Source organism: Esox lucius, chromosome 2 (genome assembly GCF_011004845.1).
Source record: "Esox lucius isolate fEsoLuc1 chromosome 2, fEsoLuc1.pri, whole genome shotgun sequence".
In the NCBI taxonomy this organism is placed as follows: Eukaryota; Metazoa; Chordata; class Actinopteri; order Esociformes; family Esocidae; genus Esox; species Esox lucius.
Genome location: NC_047570.1, coordinates 33,593,271 through 33,620,853, shown reverse-complemented (window position 1 = coordinate 33,620,853; position 27,583 = coordinate 33,593,271). Strand labels below are relative to the sequence as shown.

Genomic DNA, 27,583 nt, shown 5'->3' with positions numbered 1-27,583 from the left:
GCCTCCGGGGTCCGCACAAATGCCACTTACGGGCGGCGTTCTTGGCGAGCTAGGGACAGACGGAGTCCCCCCACAGCGCAGCAGAGAGAGAGGTGTTTGTCTGGTGGTTGGGTGCTCCTGGCAGCAGAAGCTGAACACACTGGCAGCCAGGTGAACGTCCCAGCGATCTGGGTGGTCCCTCACCAAATCTGACACCAGCCTGTCCAGTAGTGGGACGAAAGAAAACACATCCACATTGTCACCCGTCAACTGGATTGCTGAGTCATGTGCTTGCGTTTGTAAAACTGCTAAAAGATTGCTATCACAGCCTGGTAGTTTTATGTGGAGACTGTAGCAAGGCGTAGCTGAGGACGCACCGGTGTATGGAGGACTTTGTTAGTGGATCCAGTGACACTCCCAGAGGATGGCTGAATATCAGTTGGCCTGTCAATTTATTCAGATCAACCAAGGCAGAGTTGATCTGTAAAATAACAAGAGTAGGGATCATTACTATTTACAGGATCATTTAAGTGCAATATTTAATTTCCCCCACAAACTCAGGTAGAGTACAGCCGCCCTTGCGTGGACGGTTGCAGTATTTCTTACCTCCAAAATGTGTGTTCGAGTCAAACAAGACAGGATCCCAACAGGAAAACCAAAGCGAGAGATGAGGTCAGAAATGATTTTGGCAATCTCTTTACTGCCATTGGTTTGCATGGGGTAGGCTTCCACCCATTTTGAATAGTAGTCCATCACAGTAAGCACAAACTTGTGTCTACCCTTGGTCTCTGGAAATGGGCCCTTCACTTCCATCATCAGCCATTCCCATTTCTCCTTGACCTGGATTAAACAAAATGTGTGGTAATGATGGTTCAATGCACATAAGTTAACACTAGGTAATGGACCAGAGAATATATATACAGTGGGGAGAGCAAGTATTTGATAACCTGCAAAATCGGCAGTGTTTCCCACTTACAAAGCGTGTAGAAGCGTGTGTAATTTCTATCATAGGTACTCTTCAACTGAGTGATGGAATCTAAAATGTAAATCCAGAAAATCACATTGTATGATTTTTAAGTAATTAATTAGCATTTTATTGCATGACATAAGTATTTGATACATCAGAAAAGCAGAACTTAATATTTGGTACAGAAACCTTTTTTTGCAATTACAGAGATCATATGTTTCCTGTAATTCTTGGCCAGGTTTGCACACACTGCAGCAGGGATTTTGGCCCACTCCTCCATACAGACCTTCTCCAGATCCTTCAGGTTTCGGGGCTGTTGCTGGGCAATACGGACTTTCAGCTCCCTCCAAAGATTTTCTATTGGGTTCAGGTCTGGAGACTGGCTAGGCCACTCCAAGACCTTGAGATGCTTCTTACGGAGCCACTCCTTAGTTGCCCTGGCTGTGGGTTTCGGGTCGTTGTCATGCTGGATGACCCAGCCACGACCCATCTTCAATCTTCTTAATGAGGGAAGGAGGTTGTTGGCCAAGATCTCGCGATACATGACCCCATTCATCCTCCCTTCAATACAGTGCAGTCGTCCTGTCCCCTTTGCAGAAAAGCATCCCCAAAGAATGATGTTTGCACCTCCATGCTTCACGGTTGGGATGGTGTTGTTGGGGTTGTACTCATCCTTCTTCTTCCTCCAAACACAGAGAGTGGAGTTAAGACCAAAAATCTCTATTTTTGTCTCCTCATACCACATGACCTTCTCCCATTCCTCCTCTGGATCATCCAGATGGTCATTTGCAAACTTTAGACGGGCCTGGACATGCGCTGGCTTGAGCAGGGGGACCATGCGTGCGCTGCAGGATTCTAATCCATGATGGCGTAGTGTGTTACTAATGGTTTTCTTTGAGACTGAGGTCCCAGCTCTCTTCATGTCATTGACCAGTTCCTGCCGTGTAGTTCTGGGCTGATCCCTCACCTTCCTCATGATCATTGATGCCCCACAAGGTGAGATCTTGCATGGAGCCCCAGACTGAGGGAGATTGACCGTCATATTGAACTTCTTCCTTTTTCTAATAATTGCACCAACAGTTGTTGCCTTCTCACCAAGCTGCTTGCCTATTGTCCTGTAGCCCATCCCAGCCTTGTGCAGGTCTACAATTTTATCCCTGATGTCCTTACACAGCTCTCTGGTCTTGACCATTGTGGAGAGGTTGGAGTCTGTTTGATTGAGTGTGTGGTGTCTTTTATAAAGGTAACGAGTCCTAACAGGTGCAGTTAATACAGGTAATGAGTGGAGAACAGGAGGGCTTCTTAAAGAAAACCTATCAGGTCTGTGAGAGCCGGAATTCTTACTAGTTGGTAGGTGATCAAATACTTATGTCATGCAATAAAATGCAAATGTATTATTTAAAATCATACAATGTGATTATCTGGATTTTGGTTTTAGATTCCATTTCTCACAGTTGAAGTGTACGATAAAAATTACAGACCTCTACATGCTTTGTAAGTAGGAAAACCTTCAAAATCGGCAGTGTATCAAATACTGGTTCTCCTCACTGTATGATAGTAATCCTTTGACTTATGGTTGTGTCCAGTGAGTGCAAAACATGAGACAAAATCCAAAAGCGGAGTTTGTACTCTTAACACGTTTGTTTGCCACTGGTTGCCCTAATGAACAGAACCCAGGTGAAAAGACAATGTTGTTGCCCAGGATTCAAAGGTCAGACAGAACCGCTACCTTAATTACAAGCTTGGGAATGTATGTTAGCCGTTGCTTTTCCAAAAATGCAGATGGGATCTGAAATCGACAAAACAGTTCAATTAGTGAAGCAAGTTGAAAAGCTCTATATATATTTCAGTGCATGTGGTAAAGCTTTATATGACACATTTAGGTTTGTAGCCTCTACAGCTTAAACATTATGCAGCCTCAAAGGATGTGTGGCTTCCAAAATATGCCAACTTTGAATCACTTGCTTATAGCTTTGTGAAAAACTACTGCATAGAAGCCCTTCATCATGGCAATTTAACATTTCTGATACAGCAGCATTGCCCTGAACTCTCAACTCAAAACATTCTGATTGGCTCAGTTAACTTCGTAGCTGCTGACATAACTCACTTCTTCAGGCGCATCTTTCACAGCCCAGTCAATACTCTGGAGAAGAGAATACAACAAATGAACTTGGATGAAATATCCACACACAAAAATAGATTAAACTCTAGATGAGAATTATATTTACTTTGCACCTTGGGTACACAGTAGTCATCATGGAAATTACTAGGGTGCCATATACCGCGGTTGCAGTAATTAGGTGGAGACGTCTTCCATTCTGTTGACTCATTGCAAACAGAAACCTCAGGGACCTGAAAAAAAAAAGTGAAAACCACATTCGCCAGATTAACTAATAGTAAAAAGCTATATCAATTTAAAACATACATTTTTTTATTTTATTTGTATTTCTCACCAAGGTTACCCTTTTCCTCCTTCCCGCAGTTTTCTATAAAACACAAAACGTTGACAATATATCACAAAAATGCGCTATTCAGAAACAATTAAGCATGCTCAAGAATTTCTCATTCTTTTAGATCCAGGTCTAATAAAATAAAAAACACCTGCCTCAATTGACAAAATACCTTTTTCTGTAGGTGATTAGGGAAGGCAAAGATGGTTGGTATGGCGTCATCACGTAACCGCACGGTCTGACCTGTTCTGTCCATAAACCTCTCCTCAAAATGCTCTGAACACAGTAAGGAATGAGGGGTCGGCAGCCAGTCTTTCCATTTCATCTGACGCAACCACTCTTTTAATCGTTTAGGATCACGCTTTGGAAATCTGTCGACGGGAAAAAGGGACAGCTACAGTGAACTCCAAAAGTATTTGGGAAGTGACACATTGTTATTGTTTTGACTGTGAATTCACTTTGAAATAATACAAACAATTACTGCAGTCTGCCATCTTAAATGGGAGGGTATTTTCATCCATGTCAGGTTAACCATTTATAAACATCGCACACACATTTTACACTGCCAAATGTATTCTGACAATTGCCCTGGTTTAGTACTTAGTCTCATATCCTTTGCTGACGTCTTTGGGCCATGAACATCAACAGCCTCTATATGCCCTGCCATGCCTGTACTGTGAGTTGCCTTGTATAAAAATATTTGTCAAAATAAAGTGTGTATGTGATGCACCAAGCTTCCGTTCCTGCTAGTTTCAAAGGCCTTTTTGCTTACAGTCTTAACTTAAGCATGTAAATGGTATGGTCAATTAGATATAGATCAGATGATTGACCTGGCCTGTGAAGACCTTTTTTTTTTTTTTTCAACCAGAAGGACAGCAGGCCTTTTGACTATAACTGGGAATGTTAGCCATTACTGCTGCCCTAGCAAGCACAAAACCAGAAACTCATTAATGGGAATTGAGAAAATGGCTCTGAACTGTTGTCTTTTCTATATTCTTCAGGACAATTAACTGTAGCAACATGTTTATATGCTGTAAGACATGGGTTTGTATGTTGTCTTTCTAACTATATTTTATTCATATCGACCGTGATCTTTGAAATGACCCTTGGCCAGTAACCATAGATAACAGAAAAGTAGAAAGGCTGATGTCATAGAGCCCATATAAATCAGAATGGAGCAATCTGACAGCCATCTTACCTGGGACCTGTTCTAAACAATTTACATTACAAACACATGATTACAAACACATGATTTCATGACATTACAGTTAAATGTCCATAATATTATACAGAATCTCACAAAAGTGAGTACACCCCTCACATTTGAGTATATCTTTTCATGTGACAACACTAAAGAAGTGACAATTTGCTACAATTTAAAGTAGTGAGTGTACAGCATGTATAACAGTGTAAATATGCTGTCCCCTCAAAATAACTCAACACAGCTATTAATGTCTAAACCGCTGACAACAAAAGTGAGTACACCCCTAAGATAAAATCTCACTATAGTGGTGAGCTTGGACTGTAGAAAATATGGACGTAGTAACCATGACGTCACCCATAGGTGTCGGAAGACCCGTTTTGAAGCTCATTTTTGGCAGAGATGGTTGGAGCCATCTTGGCAGCCGGATAACCAAAATTGGGCACCTAGCGCGACATTAAAAAGTTAGTAAAGGCTAAGAAGAATTCCATGAATTGCAGCTTTTGGCACTTCCGGGTAGGCTTCATTTTTCAGCCTTGGAGTTTGCAGCCCTTGTTGGTGAGGGGCTTGACTTTTCCAAAATGGTCCCAGGTAAGATGGCAGAGGTATTGGGGCGTCGGATAGAACCATATGTCCCATCTATGCTTTAAATCCATGCCAGTAGCTGACTTCATGTTTGGTACACCATAGACATAATAAAGAGTAGACGCTGAATCGACCGCTACTGCCTACTGGCGCTGACGAGCCATGGGGTCGCCAGCTTGGACCGGTCAGCCGCTCCACTCAGTGTAATCTGTTTTGGCAGGTGAAATGAGCTGTCAGCGCATTTAATTAATCATACCTCAGTTAATACCTTACTGATTTTCACACATATTTTTTGGCTGCAAAGTCATACATGTGGCTATGATACAGGACACATGGTTCGGCGTATTTTAATATTCATAGTGGGCTTAACAGTAATATAATATTCTGATATGATATAAAGTGACCAGACGTCCGAGATCAAAACTGAGAACATAATCCCCAAAAAGGGAGAAAAACTGGGACATTTCCAGTTTGACTATCATTCTGATTGAAACACCTAATGTGTAAAAAGTGGCAGTACAGTCAGATATATATTTTTATTTTCTCTCTCTCGCTCTTTCATTTTGCAGCCCCCTCCCAACATACACACACACACACGGGTCCCAGTACTCTGTCTAAAATAGCAGAATGAAATGAAAAGTGACAGTTTTTATTTAAACTGCACATTTACTTTGTTGAAACTCCCTTGAAAAGTCTGCAAACTTAATGTAGCAATTTTCAAAACACAGTTACAAAGTGCTTAACAGAACCCAGAGGGAAAGAGATCAGGGTTAAGACAATCACAAAGACATAATGTAAAGATAAACTTCACTATATACAATCGCAGTTTTAAGCCATTGCTTTCAGTTTGTGTTAATCTTGTCAGAATGATGACAGATATGACAAAGATACTATGTGTGATGAGCAAGGTTACAGTACAGATATAAAGCTTAGAATTAGTTTTGGGATGCTGTAATTTAGGATTAAAGTCTTCAATTGTCGTGGAACCACACACTCTCTCACTCACTCACTCACAAACCCCTGAAAGAGGACAGTTTTGCAGAGCTTCTTCCTCATGCTCCCTTTCTGCAGTTCAAGAGAGGTGAGTTTGGCAATGTGGTGCAGCCTTATTTTGAGAAACACAGACACAACCAATGACAACAAGTCAGAATGATGGTTATCAATGCCAAACTGTGTCTCCTCAATGTGTTCCCCAATCTCCTCCCGGACGATGTGTGTGACTGTCGACACCTTAGGAGCTTGGATCAGTTGTGTCAGTTGTAATCGAAGTCAGTGTTATGGAATTATGACTGGCTGGTTCAATAAACATAGCCTAGCTAGCTGGCTACGATTTCAGTATAGTAATATAAAAGATCCTTGCTCCTTCTCAACTCTCTGGTAATATTCTAGTCTCAAAATACAACCAATAGTACGGTAATGTTAAATCTTACTTGTGAAAAGTAATCCCCCGAGCCCTGCTTTCGATGGTCCTCCGATTTGAGCAGGAATATGCTGAACAGTGCTCTGGCATCGTGGCTTCTGCTGCTACGGAACTAAGACTATAACCGGTCCAAGATGGCGGCCGTATTTCTCGCGCCCAGCAGCCAATGCGGCGTCTACTCTTTATTATGTCTATATGGTACACTATTAGTACGCTTTCATAGCAACCTTTTTTAAACACAAACGTGTGTTCTTAGAACGTATTTGAATAGGTGTATCACCAAGTTAAACCATAGAAACTATATAAAAGCATTATACTAACTTTCCAAATACGTCTCAATAGGTAGCTACTTTAGCTAGATGTTAACCGTCAAACTTGCCACAAACTATCACTAATTCGAAGTAAAGCCAAATGTATGCACATTTTACAAGCCTTACCTGTGAAAGGTCACCTTTTTCGTGTTCTGTTTAACATTTTTAAATGTATTCCTACAGTTAAAAGCTGAACAATGTCTAGGCATATTTAGCCGGCTAGCTAGATAGCTAGCAACTAAAATGTAAACACAGATAAGAGAATTTCTAAAATGTTTCCAGAATAACCCTAATTGAAGTTACGCGAACCTAAACGTATCTGCCGGGACAACCTCACTGGCATTGTTCAGGGCTGAAACATAAGGATATGAAAATAATGTTATCCTCTATATATAAAAAAATATATATATTTAAATACAACAAGGAAGTGACACACAGGAAGTAAACTTTTTTCGGCTTCTTCTACTGCCACAACACATCTGCAAGAGGAAAAAATGGCGGACCCTAGTAAAATCTGTCCTGGGTTCCTGCCCTATGTCAACGTTTCCCGAAAAGCGTCTGTTCAGGGGAAGGTTTTCATTCTCCTATGTATAATATTGGCCGAGCCCGGAGGAGCTACCACCCACTGGGTCGTCACTGAAGATGGAAAAATTCAACAGCAAGTATGTTTAGCAGCCCCGATGTATAACCATATTTTGTTGGCTAACGACATAGCTATACAACATAGTGCCCATATAGCAATAGTTACGTTACAGACGGCTAGTCGTTAGCTAGCGTATAGGTAACGCGATTGAGGGGAAAACTATCAGTCTATACCAGATCTTGAAGCATATGGGGGAAAAATATATTTGAAAACGATGATGACAGATGAGGGGAGTATTCAATCCGATAAACAGAATGTTTTAGTTACGAAACGTTTATTGAACAGAATGAAACGGGGAGGGGCCTAAATTAATTTTGTCCAATAGAATATCTGTTTGATGAATCAGTCCTTCAGTGTTTCTTTATGTATGCTTCTGTTGGACAACAACAAAATCAGTGTTTTAACAACAGACACTCCCAAACAAAATGCTTTAGTTAGAAAGCGGTTCTCAAACTGATTTTTCATTTTCAAAATCAGGAAATTTGCTTTGTTATTTTTGATCGCTTCTGTTTTGTCAAAACGTTTGGGAAATTTGCACCCTCAAGGTAAGCATAAGCAACTCACTAGCTACTAATTGCTAAATTGAATAGACAATTGGAAATGGAATGACTTCCTGAGTAGCTGATGACAGGTGATGAGGGTGTGCAACACCATCTCCTCATCTCAGTGGGGCCCACCAAGATTGCATGCTCAGCCCCATGTGTGTGTCAGTTCAACCATGACTGGGTGGCCATTTATGGTGTCTCAGGAAATATTCAGAAACATACACTTTCTCCACATTTTGATGTGTTATAGATTTAACCTGTAAATCTATAACACATCGTTTTGCCTTCACGCTACATGCAATGACTGTAGTGACAAAGCATAAACAGGTTTAGAAAATTGCCCATTTATTCAAAACAATAGACACATCTCGTACATAATAGGGCCGTCAGATCTTAAAATAAAATCTCTTTTTGAATGCAAAACGCAATATGTGAATATTAGGATTTGCGTCTGACTGACATTTTGTGTGCCAGGTTGAGCTGACATTCTTCATTCTGTTGCTGCTGGCATCAACTCACTAATTATATGGCTGAGAGTGCATGTTTACATCAGCCCCAAGTGTTTTGCCAGCTGACATTAAAGCAGCTTGGATGGTGTCAATGAAAAAGGCACAACTAGAGCTGACAGGGTCTTCATTTCAACATTGCAAACCTTGTTTGAATTAGGCAGGGTAAAGCAGAGGTGCACTATCTACACCAGAAAGTCTGGTGAGTTCCGTGGAACATAGAAATGATTTGGTTGCTGTGCAATAAATGGATGCTTCTGCTGAGAAGCATCCCCATAGCATGATGCTCCCACCACCATGCTTTTCTGAAGAGACGGTATTAGCCAGATGATAAGCGGTATATTTTTTTTTCAACAGGTGTAGCATGTGCTATGCTTTTTACTTAGGAGTGGCTTCTGTCTAACACTGTGACAAAGACCTGATTGATAAAGTGCTTTAGTAAGAGTTGATTCTCTGTTAGGCTGGCCATTGGTTCCTTGGTCATCTCCCTGACTGAGGCCCTTCTTCTCTGATTACCTGATGACATGCTGTCTCTGTTCACATTCACAGTAGTGCTTAGGCATTTGGGTCAAGTCAAATGCTGTCCCTTTTGATTTTTGACAGTTATATTCATTATTTTGCAGGTTGACTCTCCTTTGAACCTTAAGCATCCACATGACCTTGTCATCTTCATGCGACAGGAAACCCGCGTCAACTACCTCAAGAAGTTAGAGGTAATGATGGCACATTTTAATGATTAGTTAACTTTCCTCACAGCTTTCAGCCTTAATGCTACTGCCTGGTCTTAATGTTAGGCCACCAGGACTATAAAATGAATGCTACTGAAAAGATGCAAAATTCACTGCTGTTCAGTATAGCGATTCTTCACAGCAAATGTTCAGCCTGTTTTTCATTTCCCCTAACTTGTGGCTCTCGGAAATGTCTGTCTCTTATGTCCCTGAAATGTGCTTTGTGCAGAAGCAGCTCGTTGCCCAGAAGATTCACATAGAGGAGAATGAGGACAGGGACACTGGTTTGGAGCAGCGACACTATAAAGAGGATGCCGATTGTGTCACCGCCAAAGTGCCCCTGGGAGACCTGGATCTCTATGACGGGACCTACATCTCTCTGGAAAGCAAAGACGTCAGGTGAGCCCAAGCTGTTCACTGTCCTTCACCTAACTCGGTACTCTGAAGGCCCTGATAAGGGATGTTGACCCATTATGTCATCTGGGGGTGTAGCCAAATTAATCAATCCAACTCCAAACACCTTTATTGTATCATATCACTGACATTGACTAATTCAAGTTCAAACGTTTATTTATCAAATGCTCCGAATAACACAGCTTCATCCTGCACAGTGAAATTTTTGTGACATGCCACACGACATCTACGTAGTAAGATTTGGCATGAAGACAAGTTTTGTTGATGTCATCTGGTACCTTAGGAATCGCTTTCTGATTGTCTTTCAAATCTTGGAAAGCCTGTTTTACAACATCAGCTGTTTATACAAAAACAACTACATGATCTAATTTCAGAACACATAGCTTTTTCTTCTCTAGCTTTCTCTCTGCTTCTGGCCACAACCCCAATGCTTAACCAAGTCCGCCACACTGGGTTGGCAATATGATTTGTGTCTCAATAGAAGCTATTTATGACACGCAGGCCAAATGGCAAAACCAAATATGAACCAACAATATGTGTATGGGGTAAGTTGAAACATGCATCAAACATTCAGAGACATCTGGATATCTTGTTGTAGCTAGCAGTGTTTACCTGGCGATCACATGGGGCATTCTATTTTTCCTGAAAGGCATCTGGTCCTTGTTACCCTTTGGTATTTTTAGGATGTTGATTCTGAGTCATAAAAACATTGTTCCTCTATTAAAGGGAATACTGAGGTTTTAGTATGTTGTCTTTGAATAATCTTTTGTCATTCATTTGTCAGTAACCCACGTGGGTTGCCATGCTTGTGGAAACCATTATAGGAGTACCAGTATCTGAAAAAGAACTATGATCTATGTTCCTTGGCAACACTGGAAGGTTGTTGATAAGACAGATATGGACTGAAATGATTTAACTCCATGTATTTGTTTGTTCATTTTGGTCTGGTAGGGGTCTAACGGTTGCTGGGCCTTTGAGCAGGGAAATCACATTCAAGCCAAGGGTGCTTTTGCAAGGAAGCCTTGCATGTACACACAGTATACAACATTTGGCAAACACTATGGGTAATACAAAATGTAAATTGTGTTGGGTATGGGTGAGAGAGGGTTAGGTGAGGACTGGGTTTATGGGTGGGAGAGGGTTAGGTGAGGACTGGGGTTATGGGTGGGAGAGGGTTAGGTGAGGACTGGGGTTATGGGTGGGAGAGGGTTAGGTGAGGACTGGGGTTATGGGTGGGAGAGGGTTAGGTGAGGACTGGGGTTATGGGTGGGAGTGGGTTAGGTGAGGACTGGGGTTATGGGTGGGAGAGGGTTAGATGAGGACTGGGGTTATGGGTGGGAGAGGGTTAGGTGAGGACTGGGGTTATGGGTGGGAGAGGGTTAGGTGAGGACTGGGGTTATGGGTGGGAGAGGGTTAGGTGAGGACTGGGGTTATGGGTGGGAGAGGGTTAGGTGAGGACTGGGGTTATGGGTGGGAGTGGGTTAGGTGAGGACTGGGGTTATGGGTGGGAGTGGGTTAGTTGAGGACTGGGGTTATGGGTGGGAGTGGGTTAGTTGAGGACTGGGGTTATGGGTGGGAGAGGGTTAGATGAGGACTGGGGTTATGGGTGGGAGAGGGTTAGATGAGGACTGGGGTTATGGGTGGGAGAGGGTTAGATGAGGACTGGGGTTATGGGTGGGAGAGGGTTAGGTGAGGACTGGGGTTATGGGTGGGAGAGGGTTAGGTGAGGACTGGGGTTATGGGTGGGAGAGGGTTAGGTGAGGACTGGGGTTATGGGTGGGAGTGGGTTAGGTGAGGACTGGGGTTATGGGTGGGAGTGGGTTAGTTGAGGACTGGGGTTATGGGTGGGAGTGGGTTAGTTGAGGACTGGGGTTATGGGTGGGAGAGGGTTAGATGAGGACTGGGGTTATGGGTGGGAGAGGGTTAGCGAGCTATTTGTATCTGTGTATTTGCTGTGTATGTTTTTGTCATTGTGTTTTATTTTTGTATCTGTGTTTATATGACCCTCTCGAAAATGAGATGCTACATCTTATGGGGCTGTCCTAGCAATAAATTAAATTCAATTAAAAAAACACTATTTATGAGCGCTTTTATTCCTCGACAAGGCGTTTCCTTCATCAATAACTTGATCTGCCCTAGTTGTGAAAACGTGAAGACGTAGAGAGCCCAACGGATCATTCCATATGCAGTGTGCAAATCATTCTGATTTACCTAATCAACGGGCCCTCTAACTCCTGTCCTGGGGGGCTGTCACACTGGTTTTCAACCTCTCCTTCTAATCACTGACTAACTGACTCCTTGGACACCAAGGGAAGGCAATTAACTAGCCATTTGAAACAAAAGCCACAGGTCTCATCTGTCGTATGTATTTCCTTTAACAAGGAAGTAGGGCTTTATTAAGAAATCCGTGGATTGAACAATAAACCGTGGATTGATCTACAAGACATGAGGGCCAGCTAGTTTTCTGTTATAGGGTGCAAACCGACAATCTTGGTGTTGTGTATTGGCAGCTGTATTGATATTGACATTGTAGGCTACATCCGGTAGGAGCGTAGATCCAGAGATCTGGTGTGTGCCATTAACCAGCATGCATTACCTATGAATGAGTCCCGTGAACCTATGGATTTCACCGTAGCTGCCCTACTTAATGTAGTACTAATACGTTTGTGTGAAACCCAAAAAGACATGGACATTGATCGTGCACATGTGATATTCTGTGCCTGTGCCAATTCTAACTATGGCCGTTTTTCTTTCAGCCCGGAGAATTATGTGGATTTTCGGTCTCCTCTTCCGCCGGCCCTGGAGACTCCGGACTGTGCCGGAGTGTTCCAGCTCCCATTTAGTATCCATGCATTCCAGCACCTCCGGGTGAGTTGAAGGAAAACTGGGAAACTTCACAGAATACCAGTTAACACATATCTAGAGCTGCGCCATGTGTATGTGCATGTTTTCCAGGGCGTCCAAGAGAGGGTGAACCTCACGTCTCCTCTGCTCTCTAAAGATGACCCGATCTTTGGCTCCCTATCCCACAAACTGGGCCACAGCATGGACGAGGTGGGCCACCGGATCCAACAGGGCCTGCTGAGGGTACGGTTCTCTCCGCCGCCACTCTTCACCCGCACCGTACCTGACTTTAAGTCGCGGCAAACCAATCCGTAGTAGCAAGTTTTACTGTCGGCCAAGTCGGTGTTTGTATAAGATGTGGTGGGCTAGAAGGTTCTGACCTTTGGTCAAACATTAGGTGGTCGCTCACAAGTGAGGCGTGCCAGTTTATTTTCATTTTAAATGTAAATTAACTATTAAAGGAGCACTTAATAGTATAAAAAGCAACAGACTCCCAAATCAGGGAGGCTTGACCACCCACGTGTTCTCTCCTGGTTGTTTAGGTTCCAGCGATTTTTCTTTCTGCTTACTTTTTTCTCTCGCCTCTCTCTCATCCAGAACTCGTCTTCCTGGGTCCTGTATAACCTGGCATCCTTCTACTGGCGCATGAAGAATGAGCCCAGGCGGGCGGTGGACTGTGTAGTTCGGGCCCTGCACTTCTCACCCAGGTACTACTGAAGCCCGACTCAGCCTTCTGTTGTCAGCACGAAAAAATATATTCGGTCCCGTAACGTCTCATGTGTACCCAGGCAGCACAAAGACGTGGCCCTGGTCAACATGGCTAACATCCTGCACCGCGCCCACTTCTCAGCCGATGCCGCCATCCTTGCCCACGCTGCCCTGGACCTGACCTCTGACCTCCTCACCAGCCACTACACCCTGGGCAACATTTACGCTGTGAGTTTCAGCGCCGCTAAATCCTCCTCGAAGAAATTAGCTGTTTAGCATGTGTGTATGATAATTTTTTACACGTGTGGGTGGCCGTGGGAATCAAACCCGCTACCTAGCCTTTTGCAAGCACCTACTAGCTACAGTGTGCCAAAGTGCTTCCTCCGGCTTCTTCCGCGGTCGCGTTTTGCTACTCTACGTGTTGTGTAGCGGTTACTCGACCAACACGTAACAGGAGAGCAGCGGCGGGGGCCGTCATGTCCAGGACCCAGCTCATGTCAGAGAGGCGTTTCACTTCCTCTGCCATTTCAAGTCTTGACCCCGCGGCTTTGCCTGTACGTGAGCTGTGACCCTTCACGACCCGGGAAGTGGTCCAGACCGTTGTGTTGTGTGTTGTCGTCCCCAACCAGCGCTCTTCGTCCTCTATGTGTGCGTAGATGCTGGGCGAGTACAACCACTCTGTGCTGTGCTATGAGCAGGCCCTCCAGGCCCAGCCGGGCTTCGAACAAGCCCTTAGGAGGAAACACGCCGTCCTCTGTCAGCAGAAACTGGAGCAGCGCCTGGAGGCCCAGCACAGGTAAACCCCTGCCCCCCCCCCCCCATCCCATCCCATTGGGATCCCGGTACAGTGGTTAGGGTTGGGTGAAGGTCGCCCTGACATGGAGGGGGCTTCAAGGTGGGACCCTTTCACCCTTGTAGAAATGGGTTCATGACTTTAAAGCTGTAGAAGCTAGTCGCGACCCGCCGCCTGGGTTCGGTGTTCAGCGGTTGTCTCCGCTTTTTTGAAGGTCCCTGCAGCGCACGCTAAACGAGCTGAAGGAGTACCAGAAGCAGCACGACCACTACCTCCGCCAGCAGGAGGCGCTAGACAAACACAAGTTGCTGCAGGAGGAGCAGATCCTCCGCAACATAATCCACGAGACCCAGATGGCCAAGGAGGCGCAGCTGGGTGAGATGCAAACACATACGCCCACAACACACATGCACACACTGGGCCGAGCAATTTTAACTGTATTTTTATCGGTTAATTTACATGATTGTTAGTATTAGTATGATGTTCAAAATGCCTTTGTCAGCAGAATTATTTAAAAATTTTTGTCTGCTTACTGCCTTTTTGGTCTCAACCCCATCACTCTCCTGGGATTTGTGCCTAATCCGTGGCTTTACTACATTTAAAAATCTCTAACTTTTAATTTTATCATCAGTGGATCTTTTGTTACTTAATGGCTTGTATTTAACATTTCTTTATTGCTTTTCATAAAAATCTTTTGAGTGTACAAATAAATGTGCACATCCCTGCCCTGACAGACACACACACACACACACACACAGCAATATAAATGACTTCAACAGAAGTGTCTTGAATAAAGCCACCTGTGTCCGTGCATCTCCAGGCAACCACCAGATGTGCCGTCTCGGCCATCAGCAGCGCAGCCTCTTCTGCCCCTTCGACCTGCCGGTGCGCTACCACCGCGGAGAGCTGTTCGAGCACGTCCACTACATTCAGTTTGGCGAGGAGGTCTCTGTGGCGGCTGGCGTGCCGCTGGTGTCGGACCCGGGCGCCAATGAGACCGCCAGCCCCGGCCTCCACCCCTCCGTGTCCGGGGAGCCGGATCCGTCAGTCCTCTGGGGCCGCCAAGCCCCCGCGACCGAAGTTAGTCTGGGCGTCGTCGCCGTCACACGGCTAGTGTTTTCAGGCTGGTGTATTTTACCACGAGGCTCTCCCCTTCTTCTGATGGGCCGTGTGTCACCGTTTTGGTCTGCAGGACGTCCAGAGAATGCTGTGGCCTCGGAGGACTGACTGTGCCCACCAGTTCCCTGTCATTCCACCGGCCCACCTGCTGCCCACCTTCTACTTGCCGCCCGAGACACAGGGCCTACTCAGGTAGGTGTCTGGCTGGGCTGCTGTGGCTCCGGTCGATCCTTTAGGCTGTGGTTGCGGGGCTAAATCTAATCCTGTTTGTGTGTGTGAATGTAGCCTGGAGACTGTACTCTATGGTGCCGGACCCCCCCCCCCCCTCCTCCGCCTCTCCAGACTGTGGCCCAGTGACCCAGCCCCCTCCAGCTGACCTGCCGGCCTCTGTGGGTTGGCCAATGGAGGGCAAAGAGCTGCCCGACCCCCATGCCAACCAGGTCAGTGTCTTTCGGACGAGGGGCTTCAGTGGCCACTTTAAGGTCCCGTGTAGCTTGCGGCGCCAGGGTTGTGTATTCGATTCCCCCGATGGACAAAATGTACGCGCTCACTGCTATCCGTCTGTCCGAATAAGAATGAATTACTCAATTGTCTTTGAGGAGAAGTTGACATGGACGCACAATATAACAGAAGAATGTTTGGCCTTTATACCGGACAACGCTAGTTGTCCATTATATTCAGGAAACAGTGTTGTCGCAGTACCCAGACCCACCACTGGGCGGCGCCCCAGAAGCAGGTCAGGATAAACAGTCACAGCGTGTGACTCACCTGGCGTCTGTGTGTGCATGCAGGTCCTTCTGTCTCGCAGCGGAGGCCTGAGTTTGGAGCAGATCGGTGCCAGTATAGCCCAAGCCATGAAGAAGGTGAGAGCCATAGAATACAGAGAATCATCGTTATATATTTGAAATGGTTGTCCTGAAAATTCCCATGGCTACTAACCGTTATGCAGTGCAAATCAAATAAAAACATATTATACTGTCTCATTGAGTTTTATAAAATGTCATTTATAGTTCTACGTAATAGGAAGCCATACATCCTCAGTAAATGTACCTTCTCTTACCCCTCGTCTCCAGGCTAGCGCCCCCCGCTGGTTGCTCCAGAATGAGGCTGCATTGTTTTGGCGGGCGAAGGGCAATGGCACGCGCTCACTGCAGTGTCTGCGCCAGTCTCTGGCCTTGGCCCCGCCCTCCCAGCGCCACCTTCCCCTTAGCAACGCAGCCAACCTCCTGCTCCGCCACGGCCTTGGCGCCCACGCACAGACTCTGTTGGAGGATGCCTTAACACTCAACGCCACAGAGGTACACACGCAGAGAGACTGACGGAGGCAGAGAGACTGACGGAGGCAGAGAGACTGACGGAGGCAGAGAGACTGACGGAGGCAGAGAGACTGACGGAGGCAGAGAGACTGACGGAGGCAGAGAGACGGGCAGACGTTTTTCCGTGTTCATACATCTGTGCTCGTACAAATAAAAAAAAAAGATGTGAATTTGCAGTGCAAATTACTGAAATAATGGCACGTGATTAAAATGACAGGACAAAAAGTTGAACTGAAGAAAGGCTACTGCAGAGAACAAACAGTCGGACTGTTTAGATAATAAACTTAATGGAGTTGGAAAGTTGAAAAGGGCTCAGAAGTGTTGTATTCCCAACCAGCCTAGCTTATGTTAGCAAGCATAATTAGCTTCTCGCTGTCAGATGCAATCACTACAACTACTATGTAATCCGAAGAGATGGGGGGGAAATAATGCCTCTCAACCGCCTTTCGATTCCACATCTGAACTTTACGTAGCGTTTTTTTTCTTCCGGAGATTACATTAAGTCAGTAAATATATTCCAACTCCCCTTAAATTAGTTGACTTTCATCCATTTTCGAACAGTAAGCTTAGAAGTATATACTGCGTCATTCTGACTGGGCCCGACCACACTACTACTGCTCTGATTGAGGAACGTAAACAACAAACACATGTGAAGGAGATCATGTTATAAAAAACACTTAAAACCGTCTACTTATGTCATGGTATATCCTCATATGTAAAACTTTTAGATTGGAATTTTAGAAGTATTAAGAAAAATAACATTCAAGTCTATTTATTTCAACCAAAAAAATGCATATATACAGTAGGGAGAACAAGTATTTGATACACTGCCGATTTTGCAGGTTTTCCTACTTACAAAGCATGTAGAGATCTGTCATTTTTATCATAGGTACACTTCAACTGTGAGAGACGGAATCAAAAATCCAGAAAATCACATTTTATGATTTGTAAATAATTAATTTGCATTTTATTGCATGACATAAGTATTTGATCACCTAACTACTACTCACAGACCTGTTAGTTTTTCTTTAAGAAGCCCTCCTGTTCTCCACTCATTACCTGTATTAACTGCACCTGTTTGAACTCGTTAACTGTATAAAAGACACCTGTCCACATACTCAATCAAACAGACTCCAACCTCTCCACAATGGCCAAGACCAGAGAGCTGTGTAAGGACATCAGGGATAAAATTGTAGACATGCACAAGGCTGGGATGGGCTACAGGACAATAGGCAAGCAGCTTGGTGAGAAGGCAACAACTGTTGGCGCAATTATTAGAAAATGGAAGAAGTTCAAGATGACGGTCAATCTCCCTCGGTCTGGGGCTCCATGCAAGATCTCACCTCGTGTGGCATCAGTGATTATGAGAAAGGTGAGGGATCAGCCCAGAACTACACGGCAGGACCTGGTCAATGACCTGAAGAGAGAACACACTACGCCGTCATGGATTAAAATCCTGCAGAGCATGCAAGGTCCCCCTGCTCAAGCCAGTGCATGTCCAGGTCCGTCTAAAGTTTGTCAGTGACCATCTGGATGATCCAGAGGAGGAATGGGAAAAGGTCATGTTGTCTGATGAGACAAAAATAGAGCTTTTTGGTCTAAACTCCACTCACCATTTTTGGAGGAAGAAGAAGGATGAGTACAACCCCAAGAACACCATCCCAACCGTGAAGCATGGAGGTGGAAACATCATTCTTTGGGGATACTTTTCTGCAAAGGGGACAGGACAACTGCACTGTATTGAGGGGAGGATGGATGGGGTCATGTATCGTGAGATCTTGGCCAACAACCTCCTTGCCTCAGTAAGAGCATTGAAGATGGGTCTTGGCTGGGTCTTCCAGCATGACAACGACCCGAAACACACAGCCAGGGCAACTAAGGAGTGGTTCCGTAAGAAGCATCACAAGGTCCTGGATTGGCCTAGCCAGTCTCCAGACCTGAACCCAATATAAAATCTTTGGAGGGAGCTGAAAGTCCGTATTGCCCAGCGACAGCAACGAAACCTGAAGTATCTGGAAAAGGTCTGCATGGAGGAGTGGGCCAAAATCCCTGCTGCAGTGTGTGCACACCTGGTCAAGAACTACAGGAAACGTATGATCTCTGTAATTGCAAAAAAAGGTTTCTGTTCCAAATATTAAGTTCGGCTTTTCTGATGTATCAAATACTTATAAAAATGCTAATTAATTACTTAAATCTTGCAATGTGATTTTCTGAATTCATGTTTTAGATTCCGTCACTCACAGTTGAAGAGTACCTATGATAAAAAATTACAGACTTCTACATGCTTTGTAAGTGGGAAAACCTGCAAAATCAGCAGTGTATCAAATACTTGTTCACCCCACTGTACGTAAAAAATTGGGGTTAATTGAATACACACACAAGTATTCGAATACTAAATACATTTCGGGTATTCGAATATTCGACTATCCGTGCCCATCCCTAAACTCCACAATGTTATAATTGTTTAGTTGTTGATTTCATTCAATTGTATTGCTTAGCGATATCAGTGGACGTGACGATGTTAAACAAGCACTGTCTCCTGTTCAGCCCCACACTCTTCTCAGCCTGGTGAGTGTTCACCTGGCCCAGGGCAACATCACGGGCGCCCTGGACCTGTTCCGCCACACACTGGCCCTCTTCGCTAGCTGTGTCCAGTGCCGGGCCAGCCTGCCGCTCCTGCGCTGCCTGCAGTTCTACCCCTTCCTCTACAACCTGCAGCGGTCACCCTGTTCACGTGAGTGCCGCTGTTCACTTCTCAACCCTGTTTTACTTCCTGTCATCCAGGAAATGTATCTAACGTAGTGGTCACGTTCAGAGACGTGGTTCCAAGGCATTTTTTGGGCTACTGTACCCCCCCCCCCATTTTGGAGTCTGTTCATCCACTGCTCTTCCTTGGGTCTTCCTGCATAAATATTCCTTATGTAATCTCCTTCAAAGCCTCTTCGTGTCTCCCTTTCCCATTTCCATACTATATTTTTACTCTCTGTCTCCCCCTCTCTCGCCTTCTGATGTTTCCCTCCTGAATGGGTAGTGAAGGGAAATGCTTTTGAAGTGCAGAGATCTGCCACACAATAATTGAAGCTGCTAAAAATAGGCTAGCTTGTGCTGTTTTTAGAAAGCTCTATATTTTACACTGAGGCATTCTCTCTCTCCGTGTATATAGAAGCGCACGCACACACACTTTCTATTTTAAGGGGATATCTAGCCGAGTTTTCATCAAGAAAGCCGAAAATACAAATGTCCCTCATAAAAAAAACAGAACCAAGTACGATTCTATTTTATTTATTGTGTGAAAATCAGGCAAACTGTTGCAATGCAGGGTCGAGCATTTGAGAGTCCATGGTTTTAATTTGCTTTGTATTTAAGACTAACCTTTCATGGACAGAGCTACATATACATAGTAGCTGCCATAGAATATGTTGGGAAAGAATGGGTTTTGCGGGTGTTTGAGTTTTCGTTACTGTTTTTTTTTTTTTTTAGACAAATCAGTTTTGCAGGTGTTCGCGACCTTTGAGTTCTGGAAGGAGAGGCTTTATTAAAGTGTGGAGCTCCATGTGTCTCCTTCTGTCTGTTGAAATATACGCATTAAAGATGCCGTCTGTGATTTTTGGCCACTGGTTGTAAAAGTGCTGTCCAGACAAAAAGGGTCCCTGGAAATGTCACGTGCTATGTCACGTGCTATGTCATGTGCGCAAGACAAAGTGCCACACCATCCATGCAACTCGCTTTCAAGCTTGGAATATCATGGCTACCTGAGATATCATAGTGATTTTACTTCTAGATTATTTTAGATTAGATTCAACTTTGTCATTGAACATTACAAGTATAGTGCAACGAAACGCAGCATGTGTAAGCAACATATTACACTCTGTGTTTGAACAGAGGGCGCTGTGTGTGTCGGTGAGGACGACACAACTCTACAGCTAGATGAATGGGAAGCTGGCAGTGAGGAGAAGCCGCCAGGACAGCTGAACCCCACCACGGCCTCCCAAGTTCTGCCAGTGTCCACTGTGGAGGAGGCCCTCCTGTTTGAGAGTGAGACCTTAGCAATTCTGACTTAGCCTCTGAAACGGAACGCACAAAACCTTTCATAGGTGCACGACACACTCATGCCTCATTTCCACTGTTGCCAAACACTGGTGTTTTCCCCTTAAGTCCAGAAATGTCTCGGTTTCCATTGACATGGGCCAGCGCCGTTCTGCCGCAAGGCCATGGGCCCAGTAGCCCGGCTCTCATTTGGTGCAGACCCGCGTACTTTAGGACTTAGGGCGTGGTCTGCATGTGGTGCTATTCGAATGGTGATGTGTATCATTTGCTTAGTCTTAGTTAGATCTGATTACGACAAGAAGCCTAACAGATTCCTGATAAGATAAAAAAATAAATAAAAGCAAAAGTACAGGGAAGGAAAGACCGGAAAACCAAATAGTATGGATAGTTTGCTCTTCCCTCCCCATCTGAGTCCCGCCTTAAGTCCTTGGTAACAAACATACAGTCAAAACAGGAAAGTCTAGAGCCGACGTTAGCATAAATCAGCGGTGTAGGCCTGGCACCGCGGTAAAGCACCAGTGGAAATGTGGCATCAGAAACAAGCCTGCGAGTTATGTTGACTGGGACACTGTAGCAAGACTTTTAGGAACTTGAAACATTCAGTACAGTTATTCTCTCCCAGACGGTCTGTCTTCCGGGGTTCGTGTATAATGAACACAGCCTTGCTCCTTCTAACAGCGGTGGTGGTGGACAGTAACGGCTCTGGGGAAGCAGGCCAGCAACAGCCTGCTGGACCAGCCCTGGTCGGAGGAGAAGGGGACGAGGAGGAGTGGCAGCTGAAGGAGGAGCTGATGGGGGCCTTCGAGGGGGCTCTGGATGTGGGGGGCAAGCGGGGGGACCTGAGGGGCATCCGTGTGCTGAAGAACGACCGGGTGATGGGGGCGGGCCGCGGCGGGGGCGGGGGCGGGCCCTGCTTCGGGAACTGTGAGGATGACGAGGGGGCTGAGTGGGTATGTTCCTTATTCTAAGGTGGATCCCATAGTGTAAGCTGCTCTCGTGTCAGTGTTTTTACACAAAACGTAAAAATATTCGGTGCTCTGCCGGCTCCAGACGGCCGTGGTCAGGATGTTTCAGTCTGCAGGAACAGGGTGGGTTTTTTCTGGTGCTGCGTGCTTGTTTTTTTTTTTTTTCCAAAGACCAAAAACATCCATCTTTATTTAAGCAATTTGATAGAGACCTGCAATGATTAATGTATTTCATCATTCTAATGACAGGAAGTAGTACCTTGTTTGACTAGCAGCCATGCAAAAGTCAATTAGCTTTTTTTGAAAGACGATGCATGGGCATAAGATTTGTTTTCCATTTAAAGATGACAACCGGCTATGTGGTTTTGTTTGAGTTACAGTTTATGATCCAATAATGACATTTTGTGGTTGAGAAAAAGCAATGTCCCAACACTAGCTGAACCCCAACCTCACATTCCCTCCTCTGTTCTTCCTGGTCACACGCAGATCACGTTCCAGGTGAAGCGTGTAAAGAAACCCAAGGCGGACAGCCCTGACGGCTGGGGCACTTCTGAAGACACCCAACAGGGGGAGACACCGCTCAATGGAGGCCACTCTGTACTGGAGATCAGTGGTCCCACGATCCCCTCACCTGGACCTTCAGGTAGTAAAAACACATGCCCTCTCCTCATATGGGGCACTTGTGGACAAACACAGACATGCACTCTGTTCTTAATGACGGCCAGTCCCTGCCCTTAAGTCATACTTCTATGTGTTTGTGAAGGGCGATGGAGGGATTACACCAGTCTGGGCTGGCCAGGCCCGGAGGAGTGCCAGCGGACCCGCAGGGTGGACCTCACCACCGTGGCCAGTACCTGGTTGGCTGTTTCTGCCAAGAACATTGAGTCAGTATCGACCTCCACCTCATTCCCCCGCCAGTCTGTGTGTTCTGAAGGGTTAGGACAGCGCTGTAAATTGCTGCATCTCATGTGGCTAGTCTAAATAGGGTGTTGGGCCACCAGAATGGCTTTAAGGGACTTTGGTGTCGATTATTGTGACTCCAGTCGGCATGTAACTGTTTTCAATATTGTGTGTGTGTGTGTGTGTGTGTGTGTGTGTGTGTTTTTTTAGGTCTTACGAAACTCACAGGGACCAAATGTCCCCATGAGTATAGTAAAACCAGAAACTGTTTGACTCATTGGGACCTTTTGCCAGTCCCCGTGAGGCAATAGTACATTTCCGGTTTAGGGTCAAACTTACAATTTCTTTTATAGTTAGAATTGGGTTTCTTTAAGGTCCAGGCATTGTTGGTTAAGTTTACGGTTAAGGTTAGGCATAAATGTTACTTTATTGAGGTTAGGGTTAGGTTAGGGTTAAGATTAGGGCAAGGGAGCATGCAATTTCTATTTTCTGGTCCCCATGAGGTTAGCTGTACAAACTTTGTACAGCTAAACACTGTGTGTGTGTGTGTGTGTGTGTGTGTGTGTGTGTGTGTGTGTGTGTGTGTGTGTGTGTGTGTGTGTGTGTGTGTGTGTGTGTGTGTGTGTGTGTGTGTGTGTGTGTGTGTGTGTGTGTGTGTGTGTGTGTGTGTGTGTGTGTGTGTGTTTTTAATTACCTATGAATTATTCTTGTTTTCCAACGCTCCCCAGCAGACTGGCCACATTTAAGTTCTAACCTTGCACAGACAAATCAAAATCATCAGCAATAAAAGCCCCCAGCTGCAGCTGATTGGGGAAACCCTGGACTTACTGTGTCCTCTGAATCGCCCTCCCACCCCACAGCATCACAGAGCACATAGACTTTGGCACTCCTCTCCAGGAGCCGGCAGTGGAGCCGCTCTGCAACGCCAACCTGGGCGCCAGTATGCACACCCTGGACCACCTGGCCGGTGTGGCCAACCGTGCCGCCATCCACTACACTGGAGAGAGTCAGCTCCGAGAGGTAGGAGGCAGGGAATCGACTGAGTCAGCTCCGAGAGGTAGGAGGCAGGTAATCGACTGAGTCAGCTCAGAGAGGTAGGATGCAGAGAATCAATAGAGTAAACTGTTGAGTTTGATGACAGGGAATCCATTGTGTCAACTATTGAGGTAGGGGACAGAGAATCACCCCTGAATCAACTACTAAGGTAGGGGACAGATGTAAGAGTCAGACTCCACCCTTGGCCCTCCATTTGCACGTTCATACGTACCTCCACCATCTTAGATTAGGTAAACCTCGAATGGGATCAACAGATTTTAAGAATAATCTTTTTTTTCTTTTTGTCATCTTTACATCAAAATGGATGTAATTTAGAGTTTTTGCCACTGATCAACACAAAACATTTGATGGTTCCAAAATGGAAAATAGTACCTGCAAATTGTTTTAAATTAAACAGAAAACAGTTGATTGCTTGAGTATTCACCTCCCTTTGGTATGCCACACCTGAATGAGCTGTGGTGCAACCAATGTCTTTAGACGTTACATGAATGTCCATTTGTGAAATCAAGGTGTTTTAGGGTTAAGATTTCAGATTAAATACCCTTGTCTCCAGTAGGTCCCACAGTTGGTTGGCACAGTTCCTCACAAAAATTGCAATATGAAGATGAAGGAATATCAAAAGCAAATACAGAATAAGGCTGTTCAAAAGCACCAATCAGGGGTAGGAAATAATATAGTTTCCAAGTCACTGAATATCCCCCGGAGCGCAATAAAGTCCATTGTTAGGAAATTGAGAAAATATGTCCCCACAGTATATCTGTCTAGAACAGGCCACCCCCAAAAAACTGAGCATCCAGGCGAGAAGGTACTAGTCAGTGAGGCCACCCAGAGCCCTATAGCAACTCTGAAGGAGTTAGGAGTTATGAGACTGCATAAAATAGTTGAGTGCTTCACAAAAGTAGATTTTATGGGAGAGTGGCAAAAACAGATTTGCAATAAATCTAAACTAAAGCTTGGCAGAAGTGAATGAATGGAAGATTATTTCTAGCCTCAGCGTTAAGCGCTATGTTTCCCGCAAGACTTACACCACACGTCATCCTGGGGACACCATCCCTACTGCGAAGCAAGGTGGTGGCAGCATCATGCTTTGGGGATGCTTTTCAGCAGTGGGAACGGGGTGACTGGTCAGGATTGAGTGATGAACAGAGCAAAATGTGGAGAAGTCACTGAACCTGATCCACCAAAGGTCCCATTCAACTTGACTTTTGTGTTCTTCAGTGGCAAAAACAACTAATTAAATCCATTTTGATTTCATGTGCACCTAATAAAATGTATACTTTTCATGAATGTCATATGTTACTACCGAAACCTGCAATGCAAAACTTACTATGCAAATCGGATTTGCCTATGTCTTGTTTCAAGTGGTTAGTTGAGTTTGTCTGTGTGCGGTCTCCTGTGTTGTATGCTTATTGTTGTCTCACCTGTCTGTGTCGTTTCACATTGCTTTGAGCCTCACCCGGGTCTCCCTCTTGTCCTTCAGGTTCTACAGAATCTGGGCAAAGACAAGTTCTCCCCTCAGTCCTTTGAGCAGGTGGGCACGCGTATCGCCAAGGTCTTGGAAAAGGTACTTGCAGGCAGAGGTGGTTAGTCTGCATCTATGTGTCGGGCCAGTCATAGCACGTCCTGGCACCATGCACTTCAGTGAGGTGGCGTGCACCAATCCATGCTCTCTCCTCTCCCGAGCAGAACCAGACATCATGGGTGTTGTCCAGCATGGCTGCTCTATACTGGAGGGTGAAGGGACAGGGCAAAAGGGCCATTGACTGCCTGCGGCAAGCCCTAAACCACGCCCCTCACCACATGAAGGTAAAACTGTCCCGATAACCGTGCACGTTTTTTATTTTACGTCGCGGCACGTTTTGCCCGCTGTGCCTGGCCCGATGTTCAGGGGTTCACCGGTAGTCGGATCTCTCCCTCCCAGGACGTGCCCCTGATTAGCCTGGCCAACATCTTCCAGAACGCGAGGCTGTGGGAAGACGCTCTGACCGTTGCTCGCATGGCCGTGGAGATCGCCCCACATTTCGTCGTCAACCACTTCACCCTCGCCAATGTCTACATAGCCATGGTGAGCCTGCCAACGTTGTTGTTCTGCCGCGGGCGTTACATTTTCTGGTTTAAATGGTGTGTGTGTCCTCACTGTTAACCTGTGGGAGACCTGGCTAATTGGGGACATTATGCCAGCACTTGCTTGTAAATGAAGGCTTGTGTTTGAGGTTAGTATTGGGTGTTTGGGAAAATAGGATATGTACTTGCAATGCATTTGGGTTCACAAAATGTATTTTAAGCAAGCAAGCATGTACATATGTAAGTATACACATGTAGCCACACACACACACAGTATCTGTCAAAAGATGGTTGAGAGAATGCCAAGTGTGTGCAAAGCTGTCATCAAGGGGTGGTTACTTTGAACGATTCTACAATATGAAATGTATTTTGACACTTTTGGTTGCTACATGATTCCAAATGTTGTTTCATAGTAATGATGTCTTCACTGTTATTCTACAAAATAGAAAATTGTAAAAAGAAATACCCTTGTATGAGAAGGTGTGTCCAAACCTTTGACTAGTATTGTGTATACATGTTTTGTGTTTTATTCTTTGTTCATTTATAGCTGTGGGTTGACTTTCACAGGAGGAGTTTGAGAAGGCCATGCGCTGGTATGAGTCCACACTGAAGCTACAGCCAGAGTTTGCCCCCGCCAAAGACCGTCTGAGAACCATACAGTGTTACCTGCTCACCAAGAAAGAGCGCCGCCTGCCTTGAGACAACTTTGACAAACGGACACACATCTTAGTTACGCCCAAGGAAGTGTTTGTCTGATTTTTGTTGTTTGAAGTTCAAAAGTCAATAACGTGTCAGTTATGTCTAAAGGATTAAGGGGACTCCATTTAGCAGTGACCTCTGACCCTATTCATAGGCTGTAAAAGCGACCCCTTTTCATCGCATATCATTTGCTAAACGATCCATTTAATTTCTATTGTTATATGAGGGAGCTAAGAACTATATACCTGCATAAAGCTACCATGGACCATAGAACCAAGTATACTGTATTACAGTATATTATAATTAGCATCCTTCCTTCCTCAAGGTTTTTACTGAACTGTGTTGGAACGACATGGGGCAATTGGAAACCCTGACTGGTTCCATGTGCCCGTTTTTTTTTTTTGTCTGGGTCCCTGTGTGTCTAGTTACATTTACCTCTCCCTGTAGTCCATGTAATCTGCTGAAGTTGTTAGAAATCAAAATTTGAGTTTCAGAATGTTGTCGTGTTGAACAACCTGTCAGACAGAGGTTGAAATGCTAGCTGAAGGCACTGGGACCCAGACGTGCCCAAATCAGTCTGATTGGTGATGTCTTTTGAGAAACGGAGTATAAAGAAAATAGAATTTTATGTTTACTCTTAATGATGGATGGGGATCGTTCCATTTTGACAAGGTGGAAGAACACAATGAAAGAAAGTTATTTAAGCAATTAAAGAAACTGCAGTTGATTTAACAAACTGTTATGGTCCGATAGATGGGGCAATATTTTATTGTTTTCTTTTAATTTGTGGTTTTAAATCGGATAAGAGTTCTCATCACTGTCCTTGTTTGTGATTAAGGAAATAGTTTTCCTAAAGCGAAAGAAATTGCTGCTGGTTGGTACCTTGCTCACTAAGTGCAGGTATACTGATTTGTGGAATGGCCCATCTTGAAACCTTTGGAAATCATATCTGCTTGAAAAAAAAAAAAATGATTCTTGTTTTGCACTTGTTTTATCTTTCCTATTTATGCGGGGACCTACAATGAATAAATGCCATTTTATTTTGCGCAAAAGCACAGTTTTTGCATAGCAACAAAAAATTATAATTATGCGGTTTACGTTTGCTCTTATTTATGGAAATGATTTGGCAGATAAAGAAAATCGCCTTTTGACCATCTTTAAATCTAAATTGATATCTTAAGTGTTCAGTGTACAGTATTAAGGCAGCGTGTGCTCTAAGTTCATCGGCTCATAATTTTTATGTATCCATTGTCTTTGTACAAATGTCAGACCTCTTTGGGAAATAAAAAGCAAGGTTTTTGTTGCCTTCTGGCTTAAGTTGAA

The 27,583-nt window shown here is 44.8% G+C and overlaps 2 protein-coding genes across 4 annotated transcripts in view; one reads left to right on the top strand and one right to left on the bottom strand.

Moving 5' to 3' along the window:
• LOC105025312 overlaps positions 1-7,382 on the bottom strand; it is a 14,031-nt gene extending 6,649 nt beyond the window's left edge. Inside the window, exons 1-9 of one of the 3 annotated variants that reach the window (XM_034287939.1) lie at positions 7,040-7,382; positions 3,569-3,767; positions 3,400-3,432; positions 3,182-3,298; positions 3,054-3,089; positions 2,676-2,735; positions 586-819; positions 357-460; positions 31-199 (exon numbers count right to left, since the gene is read on the bottom strand). In XM_034287939.1, coding sequence (XP_034143830.1) covers positions 31-199; positions 357-460; positions 586-819; positions 2,676-2,735; positions 3,054-3,089; positions 3,182-3,298; positions 3,400-3,432; positions 3,569-3,767; positions 7,040-7,122 — 1,035 coding nt within the window. In that variant the 5' untranslated portion in view covers positions 7,123-7,382. Of the gene's footprint in view, positions 1-30; positions 200-356; positions 461-585; positions 820-2,675; positions 2,736-3,053; positions 3,090-3,181; positions 3,299-3,399; positions 3,433-3,568; positions 3,768-6,612 lie in introns of all 3 variants that reach the window. The other 2 variants (XM_010895912.5, XM_010895913.5) reach the window with 2 other exon arrangements.
• Positions 7,375-27,583, top strand: ttc17 (tetratricopeptide repeat domain 17). Its single transcript, XM_034287417.1, has 25 exons — positions 7,375-7,575; positions 9,231-9,320; positions 9,565-9,734; positions 12,506-12,617; positions 12,705-12,836; positions 13,191-13,300; positions 13,382-13,529; positions 13,958-14,097; positions 14,309-14,469; positions 14,915-15,174; positions 15,287-15,405; positions 15,450-15,463; positions 15,499-15,653; positions 16,005-16,076; positions 16,287-16,511; positions 19,077-19,263; positions 20,412-20,564; positions 21,255-21,526; positions 22,028-22,184; positions 22,305-22,425; positions 23,302-23,461; positions 24,978-25,061; positions 25,184-25,303; positions 25,419-25,562; positions 26,129-27,583. Exons 1-25 carry the CDS (start codon positions 7,408-7,410, stop codon positions 26,258-26,260), a joined length of 3,606 nt encoding a protein of 1,201 aa, XP_034143308.1. The 5' UTR covers positions 7,375-7,407; the 3' UTR covers positions 26,261-27,583.